The sequence below is a fragment of the Seriola aureovittata genome, chromosome 21, assembly GCF_021018895.1.
Source record: "Seriola aureovittata isolate HTS-2021-v1 ecotype China chromosome 21, ASM2101889v1, whole genome shotgun sequence".
Taxonomy (NCBI): Eukaryota; Metazoa; Chordata; class Actinopteri; order Carangiformes; family Carangidae; genus Seriola; species Seriola aureovittata.
The window spans coordinates 17,691,368-17,718,639 of record NC_079384.1 but is presented as its reverse complement, the minus strand read 5'-3'; the positions used below and the strand labels follow the sequence as shown (position 1 = coordinate 17,718,639).

Genomic DNA, 27,272 nt, shown 5'->3' with positions numbered 1-27,272 from the left:
AACAACGTCTGATGTTTGCACGTTTTCTGTCCCCTGCAGAGACATCGGCAGCTTGGACGCGTACAGCTACCTTCGCATTGAGGGCAGGATTAAAGACATGATCATCAGAGGAGGAGAGAACGTTTACCCGGCTGAGATCGAACAGTTCCTGCACACACACCCCAAAGTGAAGGAGGCGCAGGTGAGATCGGAGAAACAATTACATTTAAAATTATTAGACTGACTCCAGAGACAGAAAATTTATCTTTGCTTGGCTTTACCATTAAGTACTTAAATTAGACCTTGGTGTGCAGAAACATCTGTTTCCATAGTGGCTTTGTTTTGTTGAACTGTAGCTTTATTTGTTTGTTCTTCTAAATATAGTTTTTCTTTTGTCATGAAATCACTGATGTTTTACTACAGACACAGAGTTTGCACATAATGTGTTGGGTCAGTAACACTCTGCAGTTCAGCGATGCTGCAGAGCTTCATGTTTCTCTCTCTTCATCAGGTGGTTGGAATTGAAGACGCTCGTATGGGTGAAGAAATCTGTGCCTGTATCAAACTGGTCGACGGACAGGAATGCACTGCAGAAGAAATCAAAGCTTTCTGCAAGGGACAGGTAAGGAAGAATTCCCTTCAATATTTCATAAGTAGCTGGATTTATTTTATATTTTATTCTTCCTGTCAGACATGTTTTTTTCTGCTCAGTATCTCCCTCTTCATCTGCTCCTTTCAGATCGCTCACTTCAAGATTCCTCGCTACGTGCTTTTTGTAAGCAGCTACCCGCTCACTATTACTGGAAAGGTAATTACACAAATCCTGATTCTCAGCTGCTGCCTGCTCATCCAAGATTCCTGTAAATGTACAAACGACAGACAAACAAGGTTTATTTCACTGTGTTTATTAAGATGACAGAAAAACAGATGTAGAATCTGTCTGTGATAACTTAAAAAACATCAGCTCCCCTCTGGTGATTGTGTTTCTCTCTTGGGAGGCTGTTTGAAATAATTCACTGTAGACATGGCATTGTGTTTGAACAGACCTGCCCCGAATGCCCCCAGACAGGAGGGAAAGGGAGCTATTAGTTCGTCTGCACGCACACCGTGTCCTGTTAGATGAACCCAGAAAGGGCGGCAGACCGACCTCGTCCCAAAGCGGCGTATCAGATAAAACCAGCCTCCTTCAATTCAAGTTCACTTGATTCGCTCGGAGCTAACGGTGCATCAGCAACAGGACGCACGTTTGAGAGCCTGTAGAGCAGTTTGTCCCCGGCCTGGTGGCCATAAGACCTGCAGGCTGCCCATGACTGTTGCAGGAGATGTGGATCCCGTCTCTCAAAAGCATCAGGGGTGTAACGTGATCCGCATTTTTACAGATCACTTCCAGTACAATCACTTTAGAGAACTAGCTTTTTTGGGAAATGAGCTTATTTGGGTTCTTTGTCGAGAGTTGGATGAGAAGATCAAAACCAGTCTCGTATCTAAATGTGAATCTTAGCTGAAACAACAAACCTGACACAATCTCCCTCCCAGCACCTGCACAGCTCATTAATTAACATCTTAGATCATTTTGTTTTGTTGACAAAAGCAAATGGGAGCTAGACTGTTACCTCAGGCTCGTACCAGCTTCTCGAATATGAGAAATGTTCTGCTTTTCCTTGTATCATTGTAAATTTAAAATCTTTGGGTTGGAGTCTGTAAGTCAGACATAACGAGCTATTTGAATGACCGTGGGCTGTATGGACTTGTGATAACTGTCGATTCACCACATTTTCTTTTCTCAGATCCAGAAGAACAAACTACGCGAGGAGTCTGAGAAGCAGCTGGGACTCAAGAAGGGAAAATGAGAAGCTCCGGTTGTTCATGAGAGAAGTCAGTTACAGTATATTTTGTAAGATAAACAGTAAGAGGGATTATATACACCCAGCAATCATAGTACCTTTATCTCACCTGAAAATATAAGCTTCCCAACAGAGGAGTAATAGACAGGTATGATTGTATCCTCCTGTAGCCAGTTGTTAAATGGTAAGTGATGACATTAAAAACAAACATACATCACAACAAATCACAAGAAAAGACCAACAACTCTCTCTACCTCTCTCTCTCTCCCCCCTTCTCTCTCTCTACCTCTCTCTAACTTCAGGTCTTTCAGTGATATTTGTTATGGTTTTGGTCTTTTCATGCTATTTGTTGACAATAAAAACAGACTAACACCAGATATATCATTTGTTGTTTAACACACCACTTCTGTGATCCATAAATGAGTGTTCGGCTGCTGAGCCCCTTCACTCAGTCCTACATACAGTGCAGAACTTGTTATTGAGCCATTGAGTTCTCCACTGCTCTTCTTCTTTATCCTGCACAAAGCTTTTTTTTTTTTAACATCAACATGAAATAAACTTGGTACCACATTATTAAAACCAGGCGTGGGTGTTTCTCTTTTTCCGGGAAGAATGAAGGTATTTTTATTGATCTTGGTGGCAGGTGCTCGCCTCTTAAGCCTCTGGAATGCCACTCAGAAACACACAGATTAAAAAGTGAAAACTTTGTGGCGTTTAAAGCGAGCGAGTATCACAGACACACACACACACACACACTCAGAGCTGTAAAGAATTTCCTCTAGAGTCTGAATGGGCTACATGTGCAGTCCACCTGAGTGCAGGGCTGCAGGATCAGATGTCGGCTTCTGTCTAGACCTGAAGGACTCGGCCCAGAAATAGCCCAGAAGAAAACAAACGGCCCTGCTGGCTCTTACAGAGGAACCTCAAGGTTTACTTTACATTTTTTTTTAATTTTACATATTTTGGGTTTGAATTTAACGTTTCAGGACATGGTATTCTTAAAGAGAGTGCCAAGTGCAAGAGTCAACCGCTTGGCTCTGACATGCTGCAGCATCGGCCCAGGTCTGAGGAAATCACTTGAAAGCCAAAGGAATGTAGATTTTTTTGGGGGGGAAAAATGTAGCGATATTAATACTGCAGAGGGTGAGTCTGTTTTTATAAGCAGGATTTAGTCACTTCTTTGAACATTTAAGATGTTTTTTTGCCAAATTGTTTGGAAATCAATAAAAATTTGATGTTTTTGTGCTGTTAGTACGCTGTCAATAGCCCAAAAGAACCCTTCAGTCTAACAAACTATCCAGTCTCCCTCATGTGGTGAGAAAAGGAACAACAATTAAACTCAGCCATCTGCTCAGACATGCACTTATATGGAAAATGCTGAATAGCAGCTGGTAACTGAGTTAAATCTATATTTAAAAAGGGAGTTAGAAATGCAAAAGACAAAGATCATCCGTCAGGCTGCAGGCGTCACTGAATCACATGAATTATGACGTTGCCCCAGTTCAGCTGACAGATTGTGACCAGATTCTTGTCATAGCTGCTCCCACCTCACTACACTTGAGCATGTTTTACACTTTCTGACTTTTAAATGTAACATTACAGGGATCCCAAACACTGACTGCAACATTCATAGGGCTGGGTGTCCAACGTCGAAAACGGCCTCATCATTCGATACCAAATTTCAACCTTAGGAGTAAATGAGTAAATCTTGTCAGTGAGCCAATCAGCATGCTGGGACCGAGCTCTAATAATACTGGTGATTGGGTGTCTAAAGAGACCGAGCTTAAACCATAAAGCGTGTGGTAATTTTCTTTTTGTTAAAACGGATTTGATGAAATCGGTATTGGCAAAAGTATCGTTAAGAATTGGTATCAAAGTCAAGGTACTGGTATCAATACAGATATTGAAAATGTCTAAACATTGCCCTAAACATTAGGCAAAAAATGGCCATACACTATAAGACCTCCCTACACTCTCACAGAGAGCAAACATCTCAACAGTCTCCCACATGAATGCCTCAGCTGTCCTGGGGCAGCGGGATTCCCACTGCCGTCTGCTGTCCCTGCATCTGCTGCTCTGCTCTGCTCACCTGCTCCTCGCTGCAGCAGTCCTGCAGGAACACAGTGGCCAGGTTGCGCAGGCGGGGGCTCTCTGAGAGGGAGAAGCGCAGCATGCACTGTAGGATGGCCGGGTCAGTGATCTCAGGGCGAGACGACGGCGTTGTGAGGTTCATGAGCGTAGTAATGGCCGACAGGACGGTCTCTTCCCTCCGGCTTGACAGACAGTTGGTGACTAAGCTGATGCCGCCGCTCTGCAGGATGATGTCTTTGCACTCAGGGTCCATACTGAGGTTACACAACCCCCCTGACAACATGACACACATAAGAGATGTGATGAATTAGACAATAGTGACATAATAGGATGACAGTTCCAGATTAGCAAAATGATGATTAACAGTTTGTGTGATACTCACCCATCCCAAACTCCACAAAGTTCTCATTCTCCTCAGTCAACATGTCCAAGAAAAGGTCGGTCACTTGCAGAGTCCGCAGATACTCCATGTTCTTTGGGTCATATGCAAAGTTGGCCAAGTTAGCCAGTACTTGCTCCTTCGCCTCTGTGGTAACGACAAAAGTCATGTAAACAAATTCAAAACAAGTTCATATAAATAAGAGCTTGACTGATAAATCAGCCAGTTGATATTATCAGCCAATATGCCAAAGATGTGTTACAGATTTAGAAACAGTGACGCCATTACATATTTTGTCCAGCAGAGAGCACTGACAAGTTTATGTGACAACATGAGATGACATGAGTAGGAGAAAAAACTATTTGTTTATGTTATGTGTGAATGCTAAAATATCCATATTGATAGCTGCCTTGAAAATCTCGTATATGTTGAGCTATAATTTAAAGAGCACAGAAGAAAATAAATATTAAGGCTGCGTCGATTATTAACACTAGATAATGTCAGAATATGCAAATTTGCTTAATTAACATTGATGAGGGACAACACTATTAATTCAGGATTCCCATAATGAATGTATCATATTAAATATTACACATTGTATAGTCCCCACACTTTATCATTTCAAACATTATGATTCTCTTTACATTTTTTTCAAGGAAAGTGCTGGGAAATAAAACAAACCCGTCACATTTAAACACCCTCTTCTAGAAGGAAAATACAAGTGGAATAAAAAATATTTCTCATTTAAATAAAAGTTAAAAACACAATAAGTAATTTCTGTACCACATAAACAACAGGCATGTTTACGTATACAATTTGATTTGAAACTGAGTTTTTACTTAGAGAACTGTGTTTACAAACATGGTTTATTATTATTATTATTATTATTATTATTATTATTATTATTATTAGGTACACCTAGCTCAAATTAATACAGTCTAATACAACCCATGTACTGCATATCAATAAAGGTTAGGCCGAATAACAGACATACCCCTTTGTGTGATGCAACAGAGGTCTGCAGCCTCCAAAGTGATCATAAAGTATATTAAACACCTCTAAAACAGTTTCAACAAAAACTGAACATTATAACCTTCATGAAACAGAATGTATTCCCCAACTGTTGGATTAGACTGCATGAGTTTTATCTGAGGTTCCTAACTGGGTGTTTGGTTACTGTGGAGTGTTATTGTTTATTTAAAAACTTGTGAGTGACAAATCCCGATCTTGTGTAGAGCTGCAATGATTAGACCATTAATCGACGACTATTCTGAAAATCAAGTATTTTTTTAGGATATATTTCATAATACTCTGCTTGCAGCTTCTCAAATGTGAATAATTCCTATTTTTTTTCTTAGTGATTGGTTTATCTGACAAAAGAAGAAATCTGAGAATGTTACATTGAGCTGTAGTAAATTTGGGATGGATATTTAACACAATTTTCTAATAGTTTATTGATCGAATCGATTCATCGAGAAGATAATAGTCAGTAACAATCGTTAGCTGCATCACTTATGTCTGCATTACACATAAAACATAACTATTTGTTAATTTTCTTGCTATTTTCACTTAAAGGGTTTTGAGTGACTGCATTTAGGGAATTTAACCAACAACAATCACTGAATCTTGACAACAAAAACTAGAACAGAACAGTAACTGTGCTCACCTTCACTGTCGGTGTCCTGAAATTCAGTCACCAGAGTTTGTAAATATTCAAACCGGTCGGAGCCTTCAGACGAGCCTTTCCTCCACATATTAAGGGTTAGCTCCGGTTTTCACTTTAAACCACTTTCAAATAGACACGTTACTAATTCGTTTTAAAAAACTAATCAAGTCGGTTATCATTTTCAGCTGCTGCTAGGTTTGGTCCGTCCATGAAAGTGTCCGTACGACGCCGCGGTAAGAGTAAAGTTCCGCTTTATCCGCGTTAAATTAACTCGTAATACTGACTAAAAAAAACTGAGTCAAACCCACTTTTCACACATAAACGTATCATAAATGTTCTGCGTGTGTGGTTAAAAGTGTGCCATAATATTTAAGGGATAATTGTACATGCTGATAAGGAGGTGTGTTCCATACTGGTCACTTGAAAGGTCAGATAAAAAGCTGAAGTTAGCTTCCGATTCGTAGCTTCCGGTTAAACAGTTAAGGGTAAAGTTAAGGAAGACGTGCCTTAGTTTTTGCACCTTTTACTGTTGTGAAAGCGTGTTAGACGTTTTACATAAACCTTTAGCGCTGCCCGAAACCCACTTTCAAATTTGTGAAACCTTTATTCTATTTGTGAAAATGCAAAAAATTGATAGGTCGCTCAGCACTGTCGGTTAAGATTCTCTTAACTTTCCCCTTAACTGTCGAACCGGAAGCTACAAATCGGAAGCGAACTTCAGCGTCTTGTTTTCCGTCTATATCTCGGTGAGTGGGCACCTTGGTTTAACTTAGCTGTAATGAAGCAACACAAACTGTCCGCTGGAAAACGTCTGACGAAACCAATTCTGTTCGGGACGCTTGTTGTTGGTCTGGCCACTGCTTTCTTTAACAGGTACGGTTTATTGCATGTCCTGTGGTTTTGGTTGCATAATCTGCTGGACCATATGCACCTCAGTGAGTTACCTAAACAACTCTATTGCTTCCTGCATGCGGACAGTAGGTGTGTGCCATCTGCTGCTTATTCATTAAATTATCCTCTAATTAGTTTTATAAATATATCAGCGGACATTCAGACATCATTTAGCAGCTAGATACAAGGTGCATTATTGTGCATATACAGTCCTGGATGTAATAATTCAAAATGATATATATATCTATATATCTATATATATATATATATATAATGTGAGATTTAGGGACTAAAGTAATCTTCATGCAAAGTTCAGTAAACAGAAAAAAAAACTAAATCAATATTTGCTGTGACCATCCTTTAACTCAACCTTATTCAAGGTATCTGGCAGGAAGGTAGTTCTGAGTTCCTAGTTCTTCTGCGGATTTAGTCTGTTTCAGTGTGTTCTGTCTCTTCATGTAATCCCACACTGACTCCATGTATTGAGATCAGGGCTCTGTGGGGGCCAAACTACTAATCTTCTGACTTCAAAGGGAAGTCAACTTGATGTTTCTTGGTTTCCTTGGCTGCCCGCTTCATTTCCAGTCTTCAACCTAGCCCGTTTGATTGTGCTTTGGCAGAACATGTTGGACGTCACATCTGGAAACACCTGTCTGCTCTGTCAGAGATCTTGCTTGTGTCTTGTTGTTCTTTTCCCTAATCTAAAATATATTTCCTCTGATGAATGCATGAGATATATTAAAAATTTTGCACAACATTATTTATATGAAACGTTTTTAAGTGGCAATGTTGATAAAAATGTACATTTATTGTTGATGTTGGTAAATTTAGGAATTGTCTTGATACTGGGATAAATGTTCTGTGAAATCTTAAAGTGGATTTCCGCTTTTCTTATTTGAAACGCAAAATGTAAACAGTTTCTGTTCCCTTCACCAACCAGTGCTGTCTAATCATGAATTCTGTGATCATCAAATAATAATTGATAATTACCATTTGTCCCCCACGCAGGCACAGCTTCTTTGAGGATGTGGCCGAACTCAGGGCCCAGGAGCGAGCGCGCAACAACGCCAGAGGGTTGGAGGTCCTGGAGAGGAGGCAGAGGCAAATAGAAGAGCTGGCCGAGAAGAAAAGAGGGAGCAGCAGCTGAACACGGCGGGGATTAGGTGGAGCAGATCTACACATGTGGACATAACACGTACATATTTGCACTGTACAAAGCCTGATTCACTTGTGTAAACACACTGAAGGCTTTTAAATACCCTGCCTTGGGCCATCTTTTACCAGTGGACTTATGAGTAATCCTCACACATCCGTTTCCAGTGAATACAAGTGAACACATCTGTGCTGGAGACATCTGCTGTTCAAGAAGCCAAACTGTTCGTGCTCTGGATATATTTTGGAATTCTCACATATGAATGGAAAATGTGATCTAGACTTTAATGTCTGTTTTGAGACATGTTTATCAATGATTAAATGACCAATGTGCTACAAGAGTTCTAGTATCGGATCTTATTTCCTGTTACTTACACCGTTACTGTTTGTCCAGCAGAGGGCAGTGTTTGGTTCCTCATCCTCAGCTGATTGAAACATTACAAATATAATAGATGGAGTATAATTATGTCTTTTAATAAAACATGCCATAAAAGTCTGAAATAAATCAAATCCACAAACAATAACAGATAATATTGCACTTGAATGAAAATAACAAAAGTGACATTTAAAGTTCACACAAGGTCAAAGTGCTTCATCTACATATTGTGTATTGTACAGTGCTGAAAATGGGCTGTGGAGTAAATCGGATTTTAACAGGATGAAACACTTTGACTACAGAAAATAAGAATGCTGGTCGACTGGTCTGAACACGACGACAACAGCGCTTAACCTGCTGTCAATAAATAACGATCAATATGACCAATACTGTACACATCATGTCACATAGTTCAGAAGTTAATGGTGTGTTTGACTCACTACAATGACACAAAGAATCCCCCTTTGACACCGAATTACAGGGGTTACGAGATGACAACGGCAGCCAGAATCACTTGAACCCCTGGATAATGTTTAAAACATCAGGCTCGTATGTTGGACAATTTGAAACGTCAATAATTGATGGAGACATCGGTCATGCGGCACACGATTATTCAGGATGTCTGCACATGTGCCAACCCATTAAACCTCTGATTTTCCCTTCATGGTTTCAGCAGTGGATGTGAGTGCACTTAACTGTGCGTTTAATTGAAGTTATTGCTAGTGGAAGTTGTGGAAAATTTTAAATAAAAAAAAAAAAAAAAAGTCACTAAAATCATCAATTGCACAATATTTCCCTTTTCAAATCAGGGGAGAACTTTAAATGTGTCAATAGCAGAGAGGGTTTTATCATCTTTGTTCAAGCCAGTGGGCAAACGGCAGCTACAGCAACACATAAAATATACAGACAGGGATTCATAATTACAGCAGGGACGAAGCACAAGGTGTTGGAACAAGAGAGAGAGAGAGAGAGAGAGAGAGAGAGAGAGAGAGAAAAGATGAGGAGAGCACCCAGGGTAAAACTACAACAGAGTTTTACAGTATTAGCCATTTGTGTTCCCTCTTTGTCTGGACTCATCTCTTCTTGAATGTGATCTTTCTGTCGCAGGCGAGGTGTGTTGGGTTTGAGGGGGGGGGGGTTACCGTCACACAGCGAGGGGCACTAAGCCTGGGGAGGTGGCAGTGGGAGGGACGGTGATGGCTGTCAGGGTACCGGGTTCCAGTCCATTCACGTTCCTTCTGCTAAAACACAAGAGAGTAACATTAAAACAGAAACTTGGATGAATTTACTGGAACCAATGCATTATGTGTCCTAATACAAGAATCAACCCTTTACCAGCCACTGATTTAATGACATACTCATGGATGGATTACAGAACAGGCCTACCAGACACAGGCCCAGGGGCCAAAGAGGTCAGGGGCCACCTCAGTCCAGAGCTTCTGTATGAAGTAAGTAATGTTTCTTGTTTAAAAGTCATAGAGCCGAGTTAAAAATGACCAGAAAGAAATGCAATAGATGCAAAGCGACACAAACAGATGCAAAACAACCAAAAAGAGATAGAAAACAAACTCAGAGAGACCCAAACCACAGAATCAAAACAGCTGGACAAAAAAACAAACGCACTCCTTGGACTCCCAGACATGATATCCATCTATGTCCGTTGGATTTAGTTAAAGCCTCATTGCAATTTTGTGGAACGCTACTTCAGTTAAAGTGAGAATGTGTAACTTTTAAGAGATTCAATAACACAATCTCCCTCTTGCAAATCAACAGTGAATCCACTGAGGGGTTCTGTAGCTGCAGCCTCACTTGGTCTGTTATGACCAGTATCTTAAGGTGACTAATGTAAATATTGTTGTTTAACATACGTTACTAAGTCTGTTTGCTGACTCAGTGACTCACTGGTTCTGCTGTTAACATTACCTTGTGGCCGCAGCAGCTTCTGTTCGACAAAGACGACACTGTCTCACTTTAAAGTTGAAACATTGAGCGAGCCAGTAAGTATGGAAGCCCATTAGTGCCAGGACAGAAAATCAAAAGGACGGAATAAAATAAAAAAGATATTACATATTAAGTCAAAATTCTCACATAATAATCAGTACTGATCATTATGTCATAAGTCAAAACATCAGAGAGCGATGTAACAGCCTGCTGTAGTTCCCTTCACGAATTAAAAAAATGACTTTGAAACTTGAACATACACATCTATGAATGAAAGGTAGTGAAGGTGTGAATTAAACACTGTAACAGATTCACCACTGTAAAACACAATCTTAGGTAGTAGAGGTATGTTGACTATATTTCTGCTACACCATAACGCCATACGGCCACATTGCTGCAGTGGTCTGCTGTATTTATGTCAGCTGGTGGGTTTGGGTGGGCCATAGTTTTTACTTTGTAAATGCCATAACTTTTTACTTAAAATCTGTTTCTATTTTCTAAATTTTTTAATTACCATCTCATGATTTTGGTTCTCCATTTTTTAGTTCTGTTCATCTACTTTTTTCTTCTCCTGGCAGAAGTGGGTTTCCATAGATAAAAAGGACGTATATAGAAAAGAAAGGGATTGATCGTGAGATGAACCCCTCATCCTCTTCTTCCTGTCAGTGTTTGACAGAAGCTTTAGTATTTTCAGTCAACGTTAATTCTCCTCCCCAGGCGCACGGACACTTTCCAGTAGCTGCTGCCAACACAGCACAAAGCAGTGACCTGAGCAGGTCATTCTGTCACTCTGTCCTTATTATCCACTCACACTGTCTCCATCTTACAAACAAGGGACACAGCAGCGACTACACAGAGACATATATAAAACAAACAAACACGCACACACACAGAACTGCATGCGTTTCTAAAAATGGAACTCAAACAGAGAGGAAGTTGGAAAGTTAAGAGTTTGTTCGACTGACTGGTTCAACCGGTTTCTTTTGTGGGTCAGAGTTCCTTGTGTGGCCTGAGTCCTGACTCTGGAAAACACCATTCAGAGATGAATGAAAGACGGCTTCAATAGTCAGTGTGAACATTTTCTATAGAAGAGTCAACACGATACCCAAGTTTCTGTACCTACATCAAAACTATTTTTCCTCTTTTGATACCTTAGTTTGGGAACGATAAAGAGGAAACATCTGATGAATAAATCAGCGAACAAGCATTAGAATCTGACCGAGCAGATTCTTTTTGAGTTTCAGCAGATTTGATGATCAGAATATCACTTTCCCCTCTTTTTACAGTAAATGACACCAATACCTGAAGGTGAATGGTATACATAACAGCTCCCTGCACTGAAAACAGATGCACAATGCCTTTGTTGTGTTGTGTTGTGTTGTGTTGTGTTGTGTTGTGTTGTGTATCTCATTATGGAAGCTCTTAGTTCTCTCTCGGACAGTAGAGACACTGCACACTGTCACACTGCCTGTCCCTGCTCTCACCACCAGTAACTGTTGTCAACGCAAGCAAACAGCAGAGTGACACAGCAGAAAATGACACATGGATGTGGCCTGTAATAGACATGGACTTTCAGCAGGAAAAAGCCAAGAGAATGGCAGTACCTCCTTGCTTTTTATTTAATGAGCCTTCACAGGCTCGCACTCTTCCAATGGCTTTGATTTTTTTTTTCTGATCGTCATATTGGTTCTCAAAGACCTTAGCAAAAATATTTTTGACTTCCCCCCTTTTTCAGATAAAAATCTAATTTTCCTCCAAGTTGAGCACGAGAGCCACTTTTAAAGGTCCCATACAGTCTAAAGGTAGATGTCCATGTGTTGTTTGATTATAAAGCAGGTCTAGGTTCTATATTAATACTGTGAAAGTATCAAATCTACTACATTTTCATTTGAACACTCAGTAAACAGTCAGCCAATCAGAGCAGAGGCTCAGAGCCTCCTCTCTTGTGATTGGCTCACCAACCTGTTGCTACTAGAGCTCCAGAGAGAAGCCTGAGAGAGGAGATGTGAAACTATATTGAGATGATTTTTGGTTCTTAAAACCACAAACCTCTTCTTATGGATCAACACACTAAACTCAGGAGAAGAGGAAATATGGGACCTTAAAATACAGATGTCACTTCAGCTTTTAACTACGTGAGAACCAGTGAGTTTACAGTAAAACAGTAGGTAACGGTGGCTGTAATTATTACTGAGGTAGGGGTGACCAGGCATGCACCGACCAGGGAAAATGTATCCCAGAGAAATAAATCCAGTCAGAAAGAAGCTTTAACCAACAAGTTTCCCACACAAAGTTTTACTTTCTTCAAGTTTCTCTTCCTCAACTTGATTCCCAAGATTCAAAATCATACGGCAAAAAGCTCTTGATGTTAATCATAATTAATGGTCAGATGTAAGGCTAAAACAAATATGTAAAACAACTCAACTCACACTAGCACATAGACAGGAGGAACAGCTATTAGATCAGCTGAGAGTTAAAGGGCAGCGAGAAATTTCCAGCACCATTACACCACTACCACCAGCATCATAAATAGTTAGTGGCCGGGACATCCTCTAACCCACACTATTGGTTGTTCTAGTAGAAAAGAGGCTTGTTAAAATCAGCAGCAGCATGCAGGCGCCCCAACACAGGCGGAAGAGCTGCGATTACCCAGAATCAATGCAGGGAACGTGACCACCTCTGTCCTGCTGGGAGAAAATGCACACAGGTCTCAGATATCCATCCTCCATATACATCTTCTCCTGAGTCATCAGTCACAACACATAATGTTTACCATGACTACACGCCTCAGACTTCCAGTAAACACATCTGACAAGAATTAAATGACGACATTACACCGCAACATTCCTGTTAATAATTACCCCTCATTAATGACTAAGTGAAAGTGCGTTTTGGTTTCACTCACGCTTTGTCGAAATATGATGTGTGGAGCGACTGCGAGTACTTGGCTGTGTTTGCGTTGAGCGCATTGCTGTTGTCGAGAGCGTATGCCTTCCTGGCTTTCTGGTCCTTGGCAAAGTTCCTACAAGCGGCAAGTTTTGACTCCAGAGCCTGTAAAAGAGACAGAAACAGATGATGATGATGATGATGATGATGCTGCTTCTTCACTGTGGAAATAAAGGGACTTTCTACTTGATGCAGTGGAAGAGAAACCTGGGGGACAACAGAAACACAGGAAGTGAGAAGGACCGACTCACCCCGACTTTCCGCAGTAAATCACTGACGATGTTGAGGGCTGATATTCTGGCAGAGGGAGTCAGTGGAGAGTTGCTGCCATAACCATTTGATAGCACTGGAGAGGAGAGAATACAGAAAAATTCTCATTTAGCAGCCCCCATCTAATGGACATCCAGTAAACATTCACTATACAGTCTGATTGGGCTGAATGTTATGAAAAAAAAGAAAAAGAAAAAAAGATTGTTTTGGCAGATTTCAGTTAAAATGATCATTTTTTCCCCTTTAATTTCACTGAAAAAATATTTTAAAATGATGATGATGGTGTGATTTTTGTTGAAGCTTGTACCAAACAAACATGTTCCCTAACGTCCGGAGAATATGATTTGTATGCTGGGGCATCTCTGTAGCACCACAACGCTTGGTGGAGCTAACAATGCACAACAATGTTGTGAGACATTTTACCTAGTGGGGCAGGTAGTCCATTATAATCATGTATATCTTTGCCAAAATTGCATAAAGATGAGTATTTGCTCCTGTGGCTGTGTATAATAATTTTGCTTAGAGCACCATTTTTGCAGGGAGACTGCAGACTCCATTTCCAGGTGCTAAGGTAGCTGTAGCTTGTTAAAAATATGGACAACTTCTGCTGTGTGTTACTTGGAATCACATGACTAGCTAGCACATTAGCATAAGCATTCTAATCAGAAGCTAGCATGCTAGTTTGGTCTGGACTGCACTCATTACTCCAGCTGCCTCTGCCCTGTACCAAAGGTCACATCTCGAATGCACAAAAAAACGTCATAGCATAGTAAGGTATAAAAGTCAAAGTGAGGCAGGTAGGTAAAACAATTGTGCATTTTATGGCATGTTTATAGAAACACTGGAGAAAGTTTCATGCTTTAGTCATAAAATACACTACACCTTCCCTTTACAAGGTTATCTGCTGCACGATTATCGGCTCCTGTGATTTGGATATTTCACTTGTCCATATTGTGATTTCGATAATATTTCTATTAATTGTTATTCCATTGTTAATATAAAAATATTGATTATAGTCGCTTTAAGAATAAAAAGCCATGAATAAATAGTCTGATTATAAAAATACAGGCTGTCGAGACACCCTGAGTTATGCAAATGTGTTTTATAATCTATTAGCCCAAATTTATCAAAGGCTTTTTATTCTTAACCATCTATATTTGTGGCATGAAAATTGATTTTTTTGAATGAATATATACTTTTCATTCTGTAAGATGACTGAGCACCATTAGTGCTCCTTTGTCTCCACAAAACATGAATAAATGAGCCACTATGCAGCTGTCTTCCTCACAGGTAGATGTGTCCACACATGAAATAAAAACAGCATAATTAAGGGCAGCTTAGATTTCCCCGCCTGTATTTGCATAATGACAGAAAAATGCACTCAAGGGAAGACGAGCTGCAGCTACCTGCCGGGTTGGCAAAGGCGTTGTCCAGACCTTTGCCCAGCGGGGTGGCAGGGAGGGAGAGAGAGGCCTGCACAGCAGTGTCCATCTTTACACTGTCTTGTGTGGGCGAACTCGGAGCAGACATCCTGGTTACGTCCGACTGTCTCTCTCGCACAGCCAGCTCCTGCCGCAAGTCTGCAGAAGAAAAAAAAAAAAAAAAAAAAAAAAATTAGGGAAGAGATCAAATGAGGACACAAGGCAAATAAATTCCTACAAATGTGTGGGAAAGCAGATATTTTAACCATCAAAGAAGAAAGGAGGCACGGCAGCTGTATGTTAATGAGCCGGAGCCGTGATTGACAGAGCGGCTCATTAGTAAAAAAAACCTAGTCAATAATCACCTCTGGCTTCATCCTTTAATCTTTGCACAGAGACCAGAAGAGACTCCTTCTCATCCAGCTCGCTCTCCAGGAAGGCGTTCCTCTCAATGGCCTGGTTCAGACGCTGCTCGAAGTTCTCCAGAGACACAATCGTAGCTCTGAGAGAAAAGTTAAAAGGAGGCAGAAAATGAAAGAAACAACACAGTGAATACGAAAATCAAACAGAAATCATGAAAAAGAACATTTCAGTCAGTATGTTTAATAATATCCTCTGGGCGTTGCCCTCTATATGTCCCATTTGCTTACGAATGATAATAGAAGTGATAATAAGGGATCAATATCCAGGCTTGTGCAAATGCAGCATTGATTTTAATCCAATTAAGGCAGCAATCTATTGTATTTGAGCCATTTGCTGATTGTCAGAATTGCATCTCTGGCAAATTTTCATATAGATTAAGTAAGCATCACAAAACAGCTGGTTTGATGGGAAGGGAAACACCTTTACCATGGGTCAAGGTGTTGTGTGGAATAAATATATCAAATAGGTTCACAGGAGTGATTGTAGGGTGTACTGCCATTTTTTTTAAAACTGTATTTTAGTGAGCATTAAGGGCCCACAGACCTTTTGGCTCTCTCCAAGTCATCGTTGGACTGTTCCAGCTCTCTGACGTATTTGTGGAGCTGCTCCTTGATGCTGCGCGTTTGGCCGAGGTCGTCCTCTAGCATGGAGATCTGCTTGTAGCTCTGAGAGTACTGCTGCTCCAGCCTCTCCTGCAGGAGGACAGAGGACAGGAGAGGGGCACGACAGGACAAAGACAGACAGCGATTATTGATCACATGTATTTAATCTGTAACATGATGGATAATAGAGCTCTCTCTCTCTCTATATATATATATATATATATATATATATATATATATATATATATATATATATATATATAATATATATATATATATATATATATAATATATATATATATATATATATATAATATATATATATATATATATATATATATATATATATATTAATATATATATTATATATATATATATATATTATATATATATATTATATATAGAGGACATGATTTCACAGTTCCCAACACATTTCGCAGTTCCCAACACACACACCACCTAGATCGTATCATCCATTTTTCAGTGCTTCGCTCAGTTTCCTCCTCTCCACAGTTAGACAGCGGATGTGAAGTGTGACCTATATATCCTCCAGCTCAGAGACAATCAGCTCGATAAATACCGCCAGGCCTGTCTGTATGTCTGACCTATATCTGCTGCTACTGTGGGGTCTGAATTAACTGCACCAGGCAGCCCTCTGTTCGAGTCTCATTCAGCACATCCCATCAACATGACACTGAACTACGGAACAGGTAAGATGGAGCTCATGCTGTGATGGTCTTAGTTTTGTGGCCTTGAAGTACAAAACACAAAAACATCACATTTAAAAAAAAACATTGACATGTTTTCTGAAATATTGTTGCATTTTCTTAAATGTCTTGTTGCCATGTTTTCTAAATCAGCATTGTGCTTTCTAAAATGTTGCAGTGTTATCTGACATTCAAATGTTGTGTTTTCTGAAATGTGTTTGATGAATGCAGTTTTTTTTTGTGGAGTGATTTTTGATTTGCTGATTTCTTTGTAAAATGATTAAATTTTATGTTTTCTAAAATGTTTCTTTTTCAAAACATTGTGTTTTCTTAAATACTGCCATGTTTTCTAAACTGGTGTTGTAGTTTGTAAAATGTTGCCGTTTACCTGATATGTTGTGTTTTCTAATATTTTGAGTCTATAATGTCTGTTTTCTGAAATGCATTTCTAAAACATCTTCACGCTCTCGAAATGTCTGTTTTCTGAATATTTTTGTTTTTTCTGAAATGTCCAGAAATATTCTTAAATCTTGTGTTTTTCTAAAAGGTTTTTTGTAAAGTTGTTTTCTATAAAGCATGTGTTTTTGCACGTCAAGGCTACCGTAGGTTTCTACTGAAAACTGTCAGTAATGGGTGAAAGTATCTAATTAACACAACAGCATTTCACAAGACTGAAAACACTGCAACTAACCTGAAAACACAATTCACAAAACAAATGTTGAAAAGTTGTTTTTGTTGATATTTCTTCTGAGAATTGTCATCAGTGTGTGAAACTACCCAGCTGTATTGTATTATTCATAATAACAACAACACATTCCTGAAAAGCCAACGGTGCAGCTTTGCTCCAAAAACAACCACTGCTGGCTTATCTCCTTAAAACATAGTAATGTATTCATCCACACAGTCGACTGCCTGTCTGGAAAAGTAAAACCCGACAGACACCTTGGCACAAACATGTCATTCCAGCTGGAGGCCTGGGCTCAGAAATGTGCCACCTGCCTCTCGGTTATTATGGAGTGAAAATAAGAATGGGAGACACAACCTGATGCATTATTTATGAGAGTCATACAGATCAGCTGCATCGGTTCGCAGCCTGTTTGGGGCGGAGCAGGTGTTGAGATTGGAAAAGAGCGTTTACCTCAGCAACTTCCTGAAATGAGATTACCTTTTAGATTGCACATCTCCGGGACTATAGTCCTCGCTGAAGCCAATTAAGCCCATCATAACTGATCTGAGTTCCAACAGGCACAGATCCACCAGAAACGAGACCATGTGGTATTGTTCTCCCAGAGGGCAACTTATCATCGTTTCTCCTGTTGTGCATCAGACAAGGTTTTATCACAAGCTCCTATATATGCGACCTCAATAATTCCATGACATCATATGTATAAACCAGAAAGGCAGAGCTGCAGGCCCACTAGATAAAATAAATAAGTGCAGAGTTTAAGTGCATCCAGGGGAGCGGCAGCTGTTACAGCGTGACTTTACTTTCTCCTCACTCCCAAGGGACTGTACTCAAGGACGAGTGATGATATAAGATGGCTACGAAAAAAAAAAAAAAAAAAAAAAAAGCTTCAAATATTTATGTGGTGGGTACACATGGAGACGTGCTGTACTTGCTTCAGAGCTTAATGTAATGTTAAGGTTATATACACATAACTGCTGGTCTCATCATAAATCTACAAAGTCACACTCCAAAGTCACACTCACAGCTGAGGTCATTTAAAGGTCCCATGTTGTATAAAAGGTAGATGTCCATGTGTTGTTTGATTATAGATCAGGTCTAGGTTCTATATTAATACTGTGAAAGTATCAAAGCCTCAGTCCACAGAGAAATGCACACAGCCTGTATTCAGACACTGAGCCTTAAAACCAGCTGTCAGGACTTCTGTAACTTTGTGACGTCACAACAGAGCAGTAACTGCTCTCAGCCATGACCTAAGCCCCGCCCACCTGCACCCACCATCTGAGTGTTTTACCTGAAATCTGCTATATTCTAATTGGATCACTCAGAAAACAGTCAGCAAGTCAGAGGAGAGGCTCAGAGCCTCCTCTCTTCTGATTGGCTCACTGCCAATACAACCTGTTTGGAAAATGGTAGACACGTGTGACCTGACACCTGATCAAAATACTGCCAAGTAACGATGTAAAATGAGAAGATTATAAATCACGTTTCACTAAAATAATACAGTGTGCCTTTAATTTACTTCCCTAGGGTTGGCTAAATTTGCATGATTAGACATTACTAGTTTAATATTTCATATGTATCCCTATAGGCTTTTTAATCTCATAATAGCAGTTATTCTTAAGTAGATCACAGATGTACACACAAACAAGAAGCCAACTCATAGTACTACACATCATCATTAGCGTCTAAGCCATAGGGACGGGGCTCAGTAGCATTTTTATCTAATTTAAATCCAGTATCTGATCTGATTATCAAATCTCAATCCTTTCTAAGCCTCTCCTGAACCTTATTAGTTTTACCTTTCAACGTTTGAAGGTGATTATAGGCTAAAATTACAGCTCAAAGATCAGCTTGCTCGCTGAGAAGGCAGAATAACTCCATTTTTTAGTGTCAGCCTAATTATAGTACACAACTGCGAAGAGAGAGAGAGAGGAGGTTTGATAACAGCTTTGTTAACATCAGAGCCTAATGAATTTCAGAACCCAGCAAGGAGGCAACCTGAGCTGATAAAACCTTCAGTCTATTGATGCAGAGACACAGATACTTTCATTCATCTCCTGTACTCTTTTCCCACAACCCCTTGCACTGACCTTAAGTGTTTCGACCTCATTCTTCAGTCTGTGGTTCTCAGAGTGCAGGTCCTTTATACGATGCTCGGCCTGACCCAGCTGGGCCTCCAGCTCGGCCTCCAGCTCCCTGCTCCCCTCCTGAAACTCCAGCAGCTCCTCCTGAGCCTCCTGGCAGCTGCAGGGAGGAGAGAGGGCGTGAGACAACGAGTCGAGGCAGAAAGAGGCCTGCGAGACACGGCAGGCGGGCGCGCTAATACTACAACCCTATTTACTTATTTTTATCTTTATTCTATCTTGTCTGGCCGCTGGAGCAGTGAATCAGATACGATTCCCCACACTCCTGATATTCCCAATTTGTCTCACTTCAGGATGAGTGAACTCATGTTGTTGTAATCACAGTCACCACACCTGGAGGAAAACATTTAAACAAGATTAAAGCCACAGACTGAGGCTGTAACACTCACCACACACCATAATATTAAAGAGTTGGATGAAAAGAAAAGGAAAAAAAAAAATTGTTATTCTTTGAAGATTACCTCTAATGGGAACATAAGTATAGTTTGCCCTGATGGTAGGATCAGATTATCAGATTATCCCTTATAAAAAAGGCAATTTTGGGACATTTCATCCTCAGATTTATGACTTGGCTCAAATTTCATCAGTTTAAGCCGCCAGCCTCATATTTTCATTTTGTCAGTTTCAGCAGGAATTTAACCGTTTCTATAAATTCGACATGAAGATTATATAAGCCTGTAAAAATAAAGATGTTCTGGCTTCTCCCTCATGACAGTCAGGTTCAGTCTGAGGTATCCTCTCTGAAATCACTCTAATGGAGGTGAATGGAATTTAGTTTGTGGTGCATTAAAAATATATACATTTTGAATATATTTCCAGAAACAGAGCACAGAGTCAGCAACTTTCACTGGGACTACTTTTCATAGAAGGTTGGGGTCCCGTCGCACCCATAAACCCATAAGGTGGAGAGAGAGTCTGTGATCATAATCTTAGCATTAAGATAAAAGTACAGCTGGGCTGATGGGAAACTCTCAAACAAAAAAAAAAAAAGAGCACTGAAAAAAAGAGAGTACAGTTTATTTGTGGATTCCTAATTTGAAATATCTGGTCTGGTATGAAGAGACATATTCAACAGGGGGAAACTGTGATCTGATGGTGGCACAAGATTTAAGTCACCGAACCAGAGTGGTCATGATTAATAATTGATTGGTTGATAAAGCTGAACTGAGCTTTGCATGTCGTCACCTTCCTAAAATAATGGCCTAAGTCATGTTTTGACAAAAATGTTTTTTTTGCCTAAATCACCCCCTCATGATGCTGGCCACCTCTGGTAAAATCGCCTGAATCCTCAGTTGAGGGGAACATGCAATTCTACCCCCGGTTGTATAATGGCCTATGTCAAAAGTGTGACTCTTTTGTTGAGTTTTTTGTGTTTCCTGAAAAACCTGAAAAAATGACTTAGGCCATTATTTTAAGAGGGTGTCGATGTGTAAATAAGGGATTCAACAAGACATGCAGGTAGTAAACATGACTGATGTTTCATGCATTCAGTCACTGGCCTGATTTCTCACATCAGAACATTTGATTGTGGACCAGCTTTTCCAGGAGTGGAGGTTATGTAAGTGTCTGTTGATATGACCATGGATGAGCGAACCCACACACACACACACACACACACACACACACACACACATACACACACACACATACACACACACACACACACACACACACACACACACACGTCTAAAAATGGAATAGCCAACCCTCGTGCAGGCTGAAGTGCTGGGGGTGGCACAGAGCCTGAAAATCCATTTTACAAACGTGTGAGGAAACGCTGAGCCAGGCCTCACGTTGAACAGGTTCCATTTTGAAAAGGGTGCACACTGGTACTTCCTCTTCACAGTTATTAGCCTATATTCAAAATACTCCAGAGCATGTGAATAGTCAGCGTAAGGGAATCCTCAGCAACAGAAGAACATTTGATCTTAGAAAAATGCACTTGTAATACTTTTTGCTAATTTAACACTATGCTAAAACTGGCTATTAATGAATTCTTACTGCTTTCTGTTCATTTACATATTTTATCATACACTATCTTTTCATTGTCCTTCTATTGGCCCTTATTTTATTGTACCATTTGATTTTTATTGCAAAGTTGTGTTTTTCTTTACCAAGTATGTGATAAGTTAATGCACAAGTCTTTTGAATCAGCTCCAGTGCAATGAATTCTTATGGCTTTAAAAACTAAAACTTACTGAGTGTTGAAGGGGAAAAAAATCCTAATAAAACAGGATCTGTAAATCTAATTTAAACCAGCAAGAACTGATTTTTTTAGCCCCTTGGGGTTGTGGAAAAAAGCTGTAAACACAACATTGTTTAAGATGATACGGCGATCATTAGCGTACAGTTGCTTTATTTACAAATTCAGAAGATACGAAGCAACATTAGCATTCATTTGGAGGAGTCACATTTTTGGCTACATGACCGGTTCCCACTCTGCTTTTAGCTCCGTTTTTGGTCTCCACCAACTTCTGAGAAAATATGTGGCTCTGGAGCTGCTGGATGACCTACTCTCTTCCACAGATAGCTGCTACATTTGGCATTAGGTGGTGAGCAGGTAGAGCTGAAAACACCTGCCTGCTACAGATGAACATAAAGCTGTGAAAGTAAAACAGTAAAGTTTCAGGCCATAAACCAAAGTAATGAGCTCAATGATGCTAAGCAGCTTTGTAGAGCTGAGGTGTGGGTTCATCACTATAAGTGACACCTGTTATCTGTCACATTTAATACTAAAATATGGATTATAGTAACTTTAATGCAATATGCTTTTAAATCAGTCCCTGTGCAATGTTTTTTTTTTTTTAACAAAATAATGTTTGTTATAAAATTGTTAAATCTGCTAATGAAGATCATGTGATATGTACAAAAGCCCTAGAAGAGCTACTAAATGGACCTTATGGTGAGTTTGTTTTGTCAACTACTATTTCCAAACTTGAAACTCAGTGTTGAAGCCAACATGGACGAGAAGTCTTTCAAATGCTCCGAAATATGGAAATTTAAACGTCTACATTTCAATGACAACTGAATGAATTCCATGTGCTGATGAAGATCATGTGATATGACTGAAAGCTCCAGGACTGCTACCAATAGACTTTAAGATGACACTGTTCCATCAGCTGCTGTTTCTAAGGTCAAGAATGAACTTTGACACTCAGGATTGTTAAAGTTACAATAACATTAAATACCACAATAAAACAAAGTTCTCACTGGTGGATGTAGAGAAGAAAACACTTATATCACATGTGCCACACTCAGAATGAGTGTGACCTTGACTTTGAAGGAAGCTCATTGTCTAGAGACTTTTACATAACAGGGTGTGTGCCTCAGCCGGTTTCCTTCAGCTCAGGATGTTCAGGTCTCAATTAGTCGCTTTTAAATCAAGCGACATGCTGGAAGATAAGATTTCAACTTGACATGGCTAATTTTAGCAACCTTTAGATTATCAAACTGTTGAGTAACGACAACACAGTGATGCATCATTACATAAACCCGTTCAAAGATACGAGGACAAAGACACATGTGAGCCTTTTATGCTTAACGTGAAAAAGGAGCCGTCGCTTTGGGACAAAGGGAGAGGTTTCGCTGCTCGTCTCACATGAGACTCTTCCTGAAGTGTCACTGGATATGCCAACACTGGTTTTTAAATTGAAAGAGTGAGAATGGGCGACTGAAATCCAACGACAAGAGAGCAGATCAAACGTTCCTGAGGTGAAGTATTCCTGCACAAAGACAGTCTACAGTTACTGTCAGTTCTCATGATCAACGGCTCAATCTGCGGTTCAAATGCAGTCAGCAGAGTCAGTCACCACTAAACCACTAATAATATCAGCCAGAAATTCTTTTTATTCCCCATCTGCCCGAACACTGAAAGTCTGAACACCTGAGCATAAACCATAAGCATTAATCTGCCGTTGTAACCTGCCTCCACTTATCTGGTACATGACATTTTGAGTCTGCTGCAGGTGGGAAATGGTCAGTTATACCTCCAGTTAAAAGGAGGAGAACACTCTTCATTAACTTTTTACTTTTTTCTGAAATGAAAAGACTAAAACCAACAGTGTGTTCGTCTCTCAGCTCTTTCAGATTTCCCAAGACGTTTGGTTCTTACTGAAGATGCAAATCTCTTTAAATGGGTCACAAATATTTACTTTTCCTCGATAAGTTTGTTGTCGCTTTAGGTCTTTGAAAAAGAAAAATGCAGAAGGACACCAGGCTGATGTTACCAATGTGCTGAAACAAAACACCAAACAACATGAGCCGGTTACATACCCTGTCTTGTACTTGAGGGACAGAGTCTTCCAGAAGTCAATTTCCTCGTCTTTGGAGGAGAATTTCGGGATCATATCTGTTTCCATGGCAAACAAATCTGGGGAGGAAGGAATGAGGAAACAAGGGATTACAATGAGGAAAAAAAAAAAAAGGTCAAGTCAAGTTTATCAGACAGAGCATTGAATCTTTTGTGACAAGCTGATGGAGCTTGTGATCCATTAAGATTCTCCAGAGCATCACAGACACAGAAGCACTGACTCTTCTCCGATCCTGAAATCTCTTAGTTCATAAAAAAAGGCAGCAAACATCTCAAAATGCAACATGAAATGAGAAAAAGACGCACAAATCAGTGATTTAAACCACAGCTGGGAATTAATCATCAAAAGCGCTCCCTCCAGACTCCCAGAAGCCCCATGGAGTACGGGATACAGAGAAAAAAATAAAAAAAATCAACTGCAGAGAAAACAGCATCTTCAGTTTGATTAACGCTCCTACAAGTTTAATTACACCTAAATAAGAGGCAACTGACACTATACAACATCATTTGGTTGAAAATGCACCACACAAGCTTTACTTCAGTGCATGTTATTTATTTTATTCTTCATTTCCTCCTGAGCCTCATTCATCACACTGACTCATAATTAGAGTTGAAGTTGGAGTCAAGCCAGGAACAGGACAAAAAGCTTCAATAAAAAACTGCTGCATTTTCTGAAAGGTGTTTGTCCCTATAAATAAACTCCCTCTGACTTAAGTAGGCTACAGAGTCTGGAGCCACCAGCACAACAACTCTCCAAAAACCATTTGACCCAAACAATGTTGGACAGTATTTCTGCTCTCATGGGTATTAAACAGGTTTGTGCTTTTGTCCTGCTGTTGAAACAGAGCTGCTTTCACCCGTCTTTCCCCAGCTGAATCAACGGAGAACAAAAAGTGAGAGAAAAGGAAGGTTATCCTGTGATCCCATGTGACTGTTTGCACAAGCATGCAGCCAATTAAAAGACACGTTTTAAAGCAGTTAATATCATTTTAAAAGGTGCCACTGTCTATGTTAACCTTACATGAGGATGTGAGGCTACAGGTGACCCAATTCCAACAACTCCATCCACCTTTATTTTTCCTTCAGAAAGTGAAACATAGTGTCTCCTGGTAACCAACTGTTGGCACTGTGATGAAGAGAGGCATTGAGGAAATAACAGCAGATTACAAGAAGAGGAACTGCAGTTTTCTGGACAATAAAACCCTCTGGTGAGCAGTGATGGAGCCAAACCAGTACTCCCTTTGGGCTGGCACAGAAATCAGTGTCTTGTTTATTTCTCTTCAGCTTGATGTGGCCCTGCAGGCTGAAGAGAAACTATTCTGAGTCAAGCTCTTTCTTTTATTCACTCATTCGGGCAACAGTGTCAGCTATAGGATGGTTACACCTTATAGGAATCAAATATAATGCATTTGTACTTTTTGTTTAAACAACTGAACTGATAAAATTAACTGCCATGTATATATGGGGTCTATGGAAGCATAATGCATTTACTTAAGGAGAAAAAAAAGCTCTGTTTTTCAGAATTAAGAAGATAATTATGTCGTTAATTCAGAGAAACAGAGCAGGAATTTTATTAATTCATTATAATTCAGAATTTATTTATTTATTTATTTATTTATTTTTTAAGTGAATGCATTACACTTCCATAGGGTCTATAGGGGCCCAGCAACAGATGTTTGCCCTAGTGTCCCCACGGAGGTCAGTCCAGCCATGGGTGGTCATCTCAATAAGGATAAATGCTGAAAAGTCGCTGAATTTAAGTGTGTGATAACACAGAGAGAGGGAGAGACAGGACAAGGTCAACAGATGCTTCCGTTGTGTGAGGGGTCACAGTAAATAATGCTGACCTCCAGTGTCACACAGAAGAGCCCCGTGTCCACTCCAACAAAATGTCTTTACAACCGCCAATAAGATCATGAGATTAAAAAAAAGAAAGAAAAGAAAATCTTATTAATCATAAAGAAAGCTTGGCTGCTCTTGCAGGCAGTGCCTTCTATAGTAGCTACTGACCTGCAAAAATTTCATTCTATGAACCTCTGAATAATTCCGCTTCAGATTAAATTCAACCATGTCACCCACAGCCTGGGGGGGGGGCTTAAATGGCATAAAGTAGAGGAAAAAGCAAGATAAACCATTTTGTCCGCATCAATAAGTGGGCCTGCTTCTTAAATAAAACATAAAAATAAAAAAAACACAATTACAATTTTAGAAAAAACATTTACCTTCATGTAAACTGCATGAGCTAATGTTGGCCTATGATCTTACATTATAAGGGTGTATAATCTATGATTTAAACGGTGGGTTAAGTGTAGGTGTAAATCAAGCAAGATCAGTCAGAAAACTACACTGTAAAATCTTACTATTTAACCAAACTGATGTTAATTCTATACTGAGTCAAAAGGTTTTAATCCAAATGAGAGATGACCCTGTTCAGTGATCATCTTCTATCATTAGAAACAGAAAATGATATTTAATTACATACACTGAAAATACCTAGATTTGAATAATCGGTTTTGAATTATAACGTTAAACAGGACAAGAAATAAGACCAAAATCAGCGAGTGTAAATCCAGAGCTGATGCTGAGCTCAGCTGTCAAAACTGGGTGTGCAAACAAGCCGCGAACCGAACAAACGATAAACGACCAGCGTTCAACGACAAACTGGCTCCAGTGTTTCAGTTTCACTAGTTGTGCACCAAAGAGAAAAGAGGATGAATTATCATGTGTCCAGTACCTGAACATCGCCTCAAACACTGATGTAAGTCAGTCCATTATGCTCGATGGTCTACGCTGCTGAGGCCGACCGTCTCCTCCGGCTGTCTGATGATCTCTGCTCGGTCCGCTCAGCGGGGCTTTTAAAGGAAAATACACCCTAAATCTCAATTCTATTTTTTCTTATTATTTCTCTATTGAACGCTTCATATTTGATAACAGGATAAGCCTGTCATATTGCACTAGAGCTTTTATATCATAGATATATATAAAAGCTTAAAAAATCTCTAATAAAAATCTATGGGAGCAATGACAAAAATAAAACTAACATACTTGCAAAACTACATTCAATTCAAATTAAACCAACAACAACGTGATAAAAAGCATAAAATAAAACAAATTGTGTCGTAGGCTCCAGCAACATGAGAGATTAATAATCCAAAAGATATTTGGAGTATTTATGGTTCACAGCAGTAATTCCAAAAAAATATTTTTGGATAATTATAGAAAAAGTAAAACACAAAAGTAAACTACAATAGAGAGAGAGAGAGAAAAAAAAAATCAGGTTTAGGGTGGATTTCCCTACGTATTCTCGTGCTCATGAGCTTCATTGCTGCACACGTGCTGCGCATAGGGCGCAGTTAATGTTAAATTAGCACCACCTGTTGGTCATTGACTGGATAGGGTTAGGTATTTCTGAATTTAATGTAGCTGATGTTGAGGATAGGTCA

The 27,272-nt window shown here is 39.7% G+C and overlaps 3 protein-coding genes across 7 annotated transcripts in view; 1 reads left to right on the top strand and 2 right to left on the bottom strand.

The window, feature by feature from the left end:
• The window catches only part of acsf2 (acyl-CoA synthetase family member 2), a 28,001-nt gene extending 25,594 nt beyond the window's left edge, over positions 1 to 2,407 (top strand). The window contains exons 13-16 of the mRNA XM_056365844.1: positions 40 to 181; positions 491 to 601; positions 719 to 787; positions 1,767 to 2,407. Coding sequence (XP_056221819.1) covers positions 40 to 181; positions 491 to 601; positions 719 to 787; positions 1,767 to 1,829 — 385 coding nt within the window. The 3' untranslated portion in view covers positions 1,830 to 2,407. The remainder of the gene's footprint in view (positions 1 to 39; positions 182 to 490; positions 602 to 718; positions 788 to 1,766) is intronic.
• A 156-nt stretch (positions 2,408 to 2,563) lies between these two features.
• On the bottom strand, positions 2,564 to 6,394 carry armc7 (armadillo repeat containing 7). Its single transcript, XM_056365888.1, has 3 exons — positions 5,960 to 6,394; positions 4,297 to 4,440; positions 2,564 to 4,187 (listed from the first exon to the last, which is right to left on the bottom strand). Exons 1-3 carry the CDS (start codon positions 6,045 to 6,047, stop codon positions 3,841 to 3,843), a joined length of 579 nt encoding a protein of 192 aa, XP_056221863.1. The 5' UTR covers positions 6,048 to 6,394; the 3' UTR covers positions 2,564 to 3,840.
• A 2,986-nt stretch (positions 6,395 to 9,380) lies between these two features.
• ndel1a (nudE neurodevelopment protein 1-like 1a) lies at positions 9,381 to 26,668 on the bottom strand. 5 transcript variants are annotated; one of them, XM_056365877.1, is made up of 10 exons: positions 26,564 to 26,668; positions 23,793 to 23,889; positions 19,467 to 19,620; positions 15,923 to 16,071; positions 15,322 to 15,458; positions 14,942 to 15,115; positions 13,517 to 13,611; positions 13,225 to 13,370; positions 12,969 to 13,003; positions 9,474 to 9,619 (listed from the first exon to the last, which is right to left on the bottom strand). In XM_056365877.1, the coding sequence occupies exons 2-10, from the start codon at positions 23,876 to 23,878 to the stop codon at positions 9,606 to 9,608; spliced, it is 990 nt and encodes a 329-aa protein (XP_056221852.1). In that variant the 5' UTR covers positions 23,879 to 23,889; positions 26,564 to 26,668; the 3' UTR covers positions 9,474 to 9,605. The 5 variants fall into 5 exon arrangements, with proteins under 5 accessions (XP_056221850.1, XP_056221851.1, XP_056221852.1 ...); XM_056365879.1 differs by having other exon boundaries at positions 9,474 to 9,616; XM_056365878.1 differs by lacking the exon at positions 9,474 to 9,619 and adding an exon at positions 9,642 to 9,817.
• Positions 26,669 to 27,272: the final 604 nt, after the last annotated feature.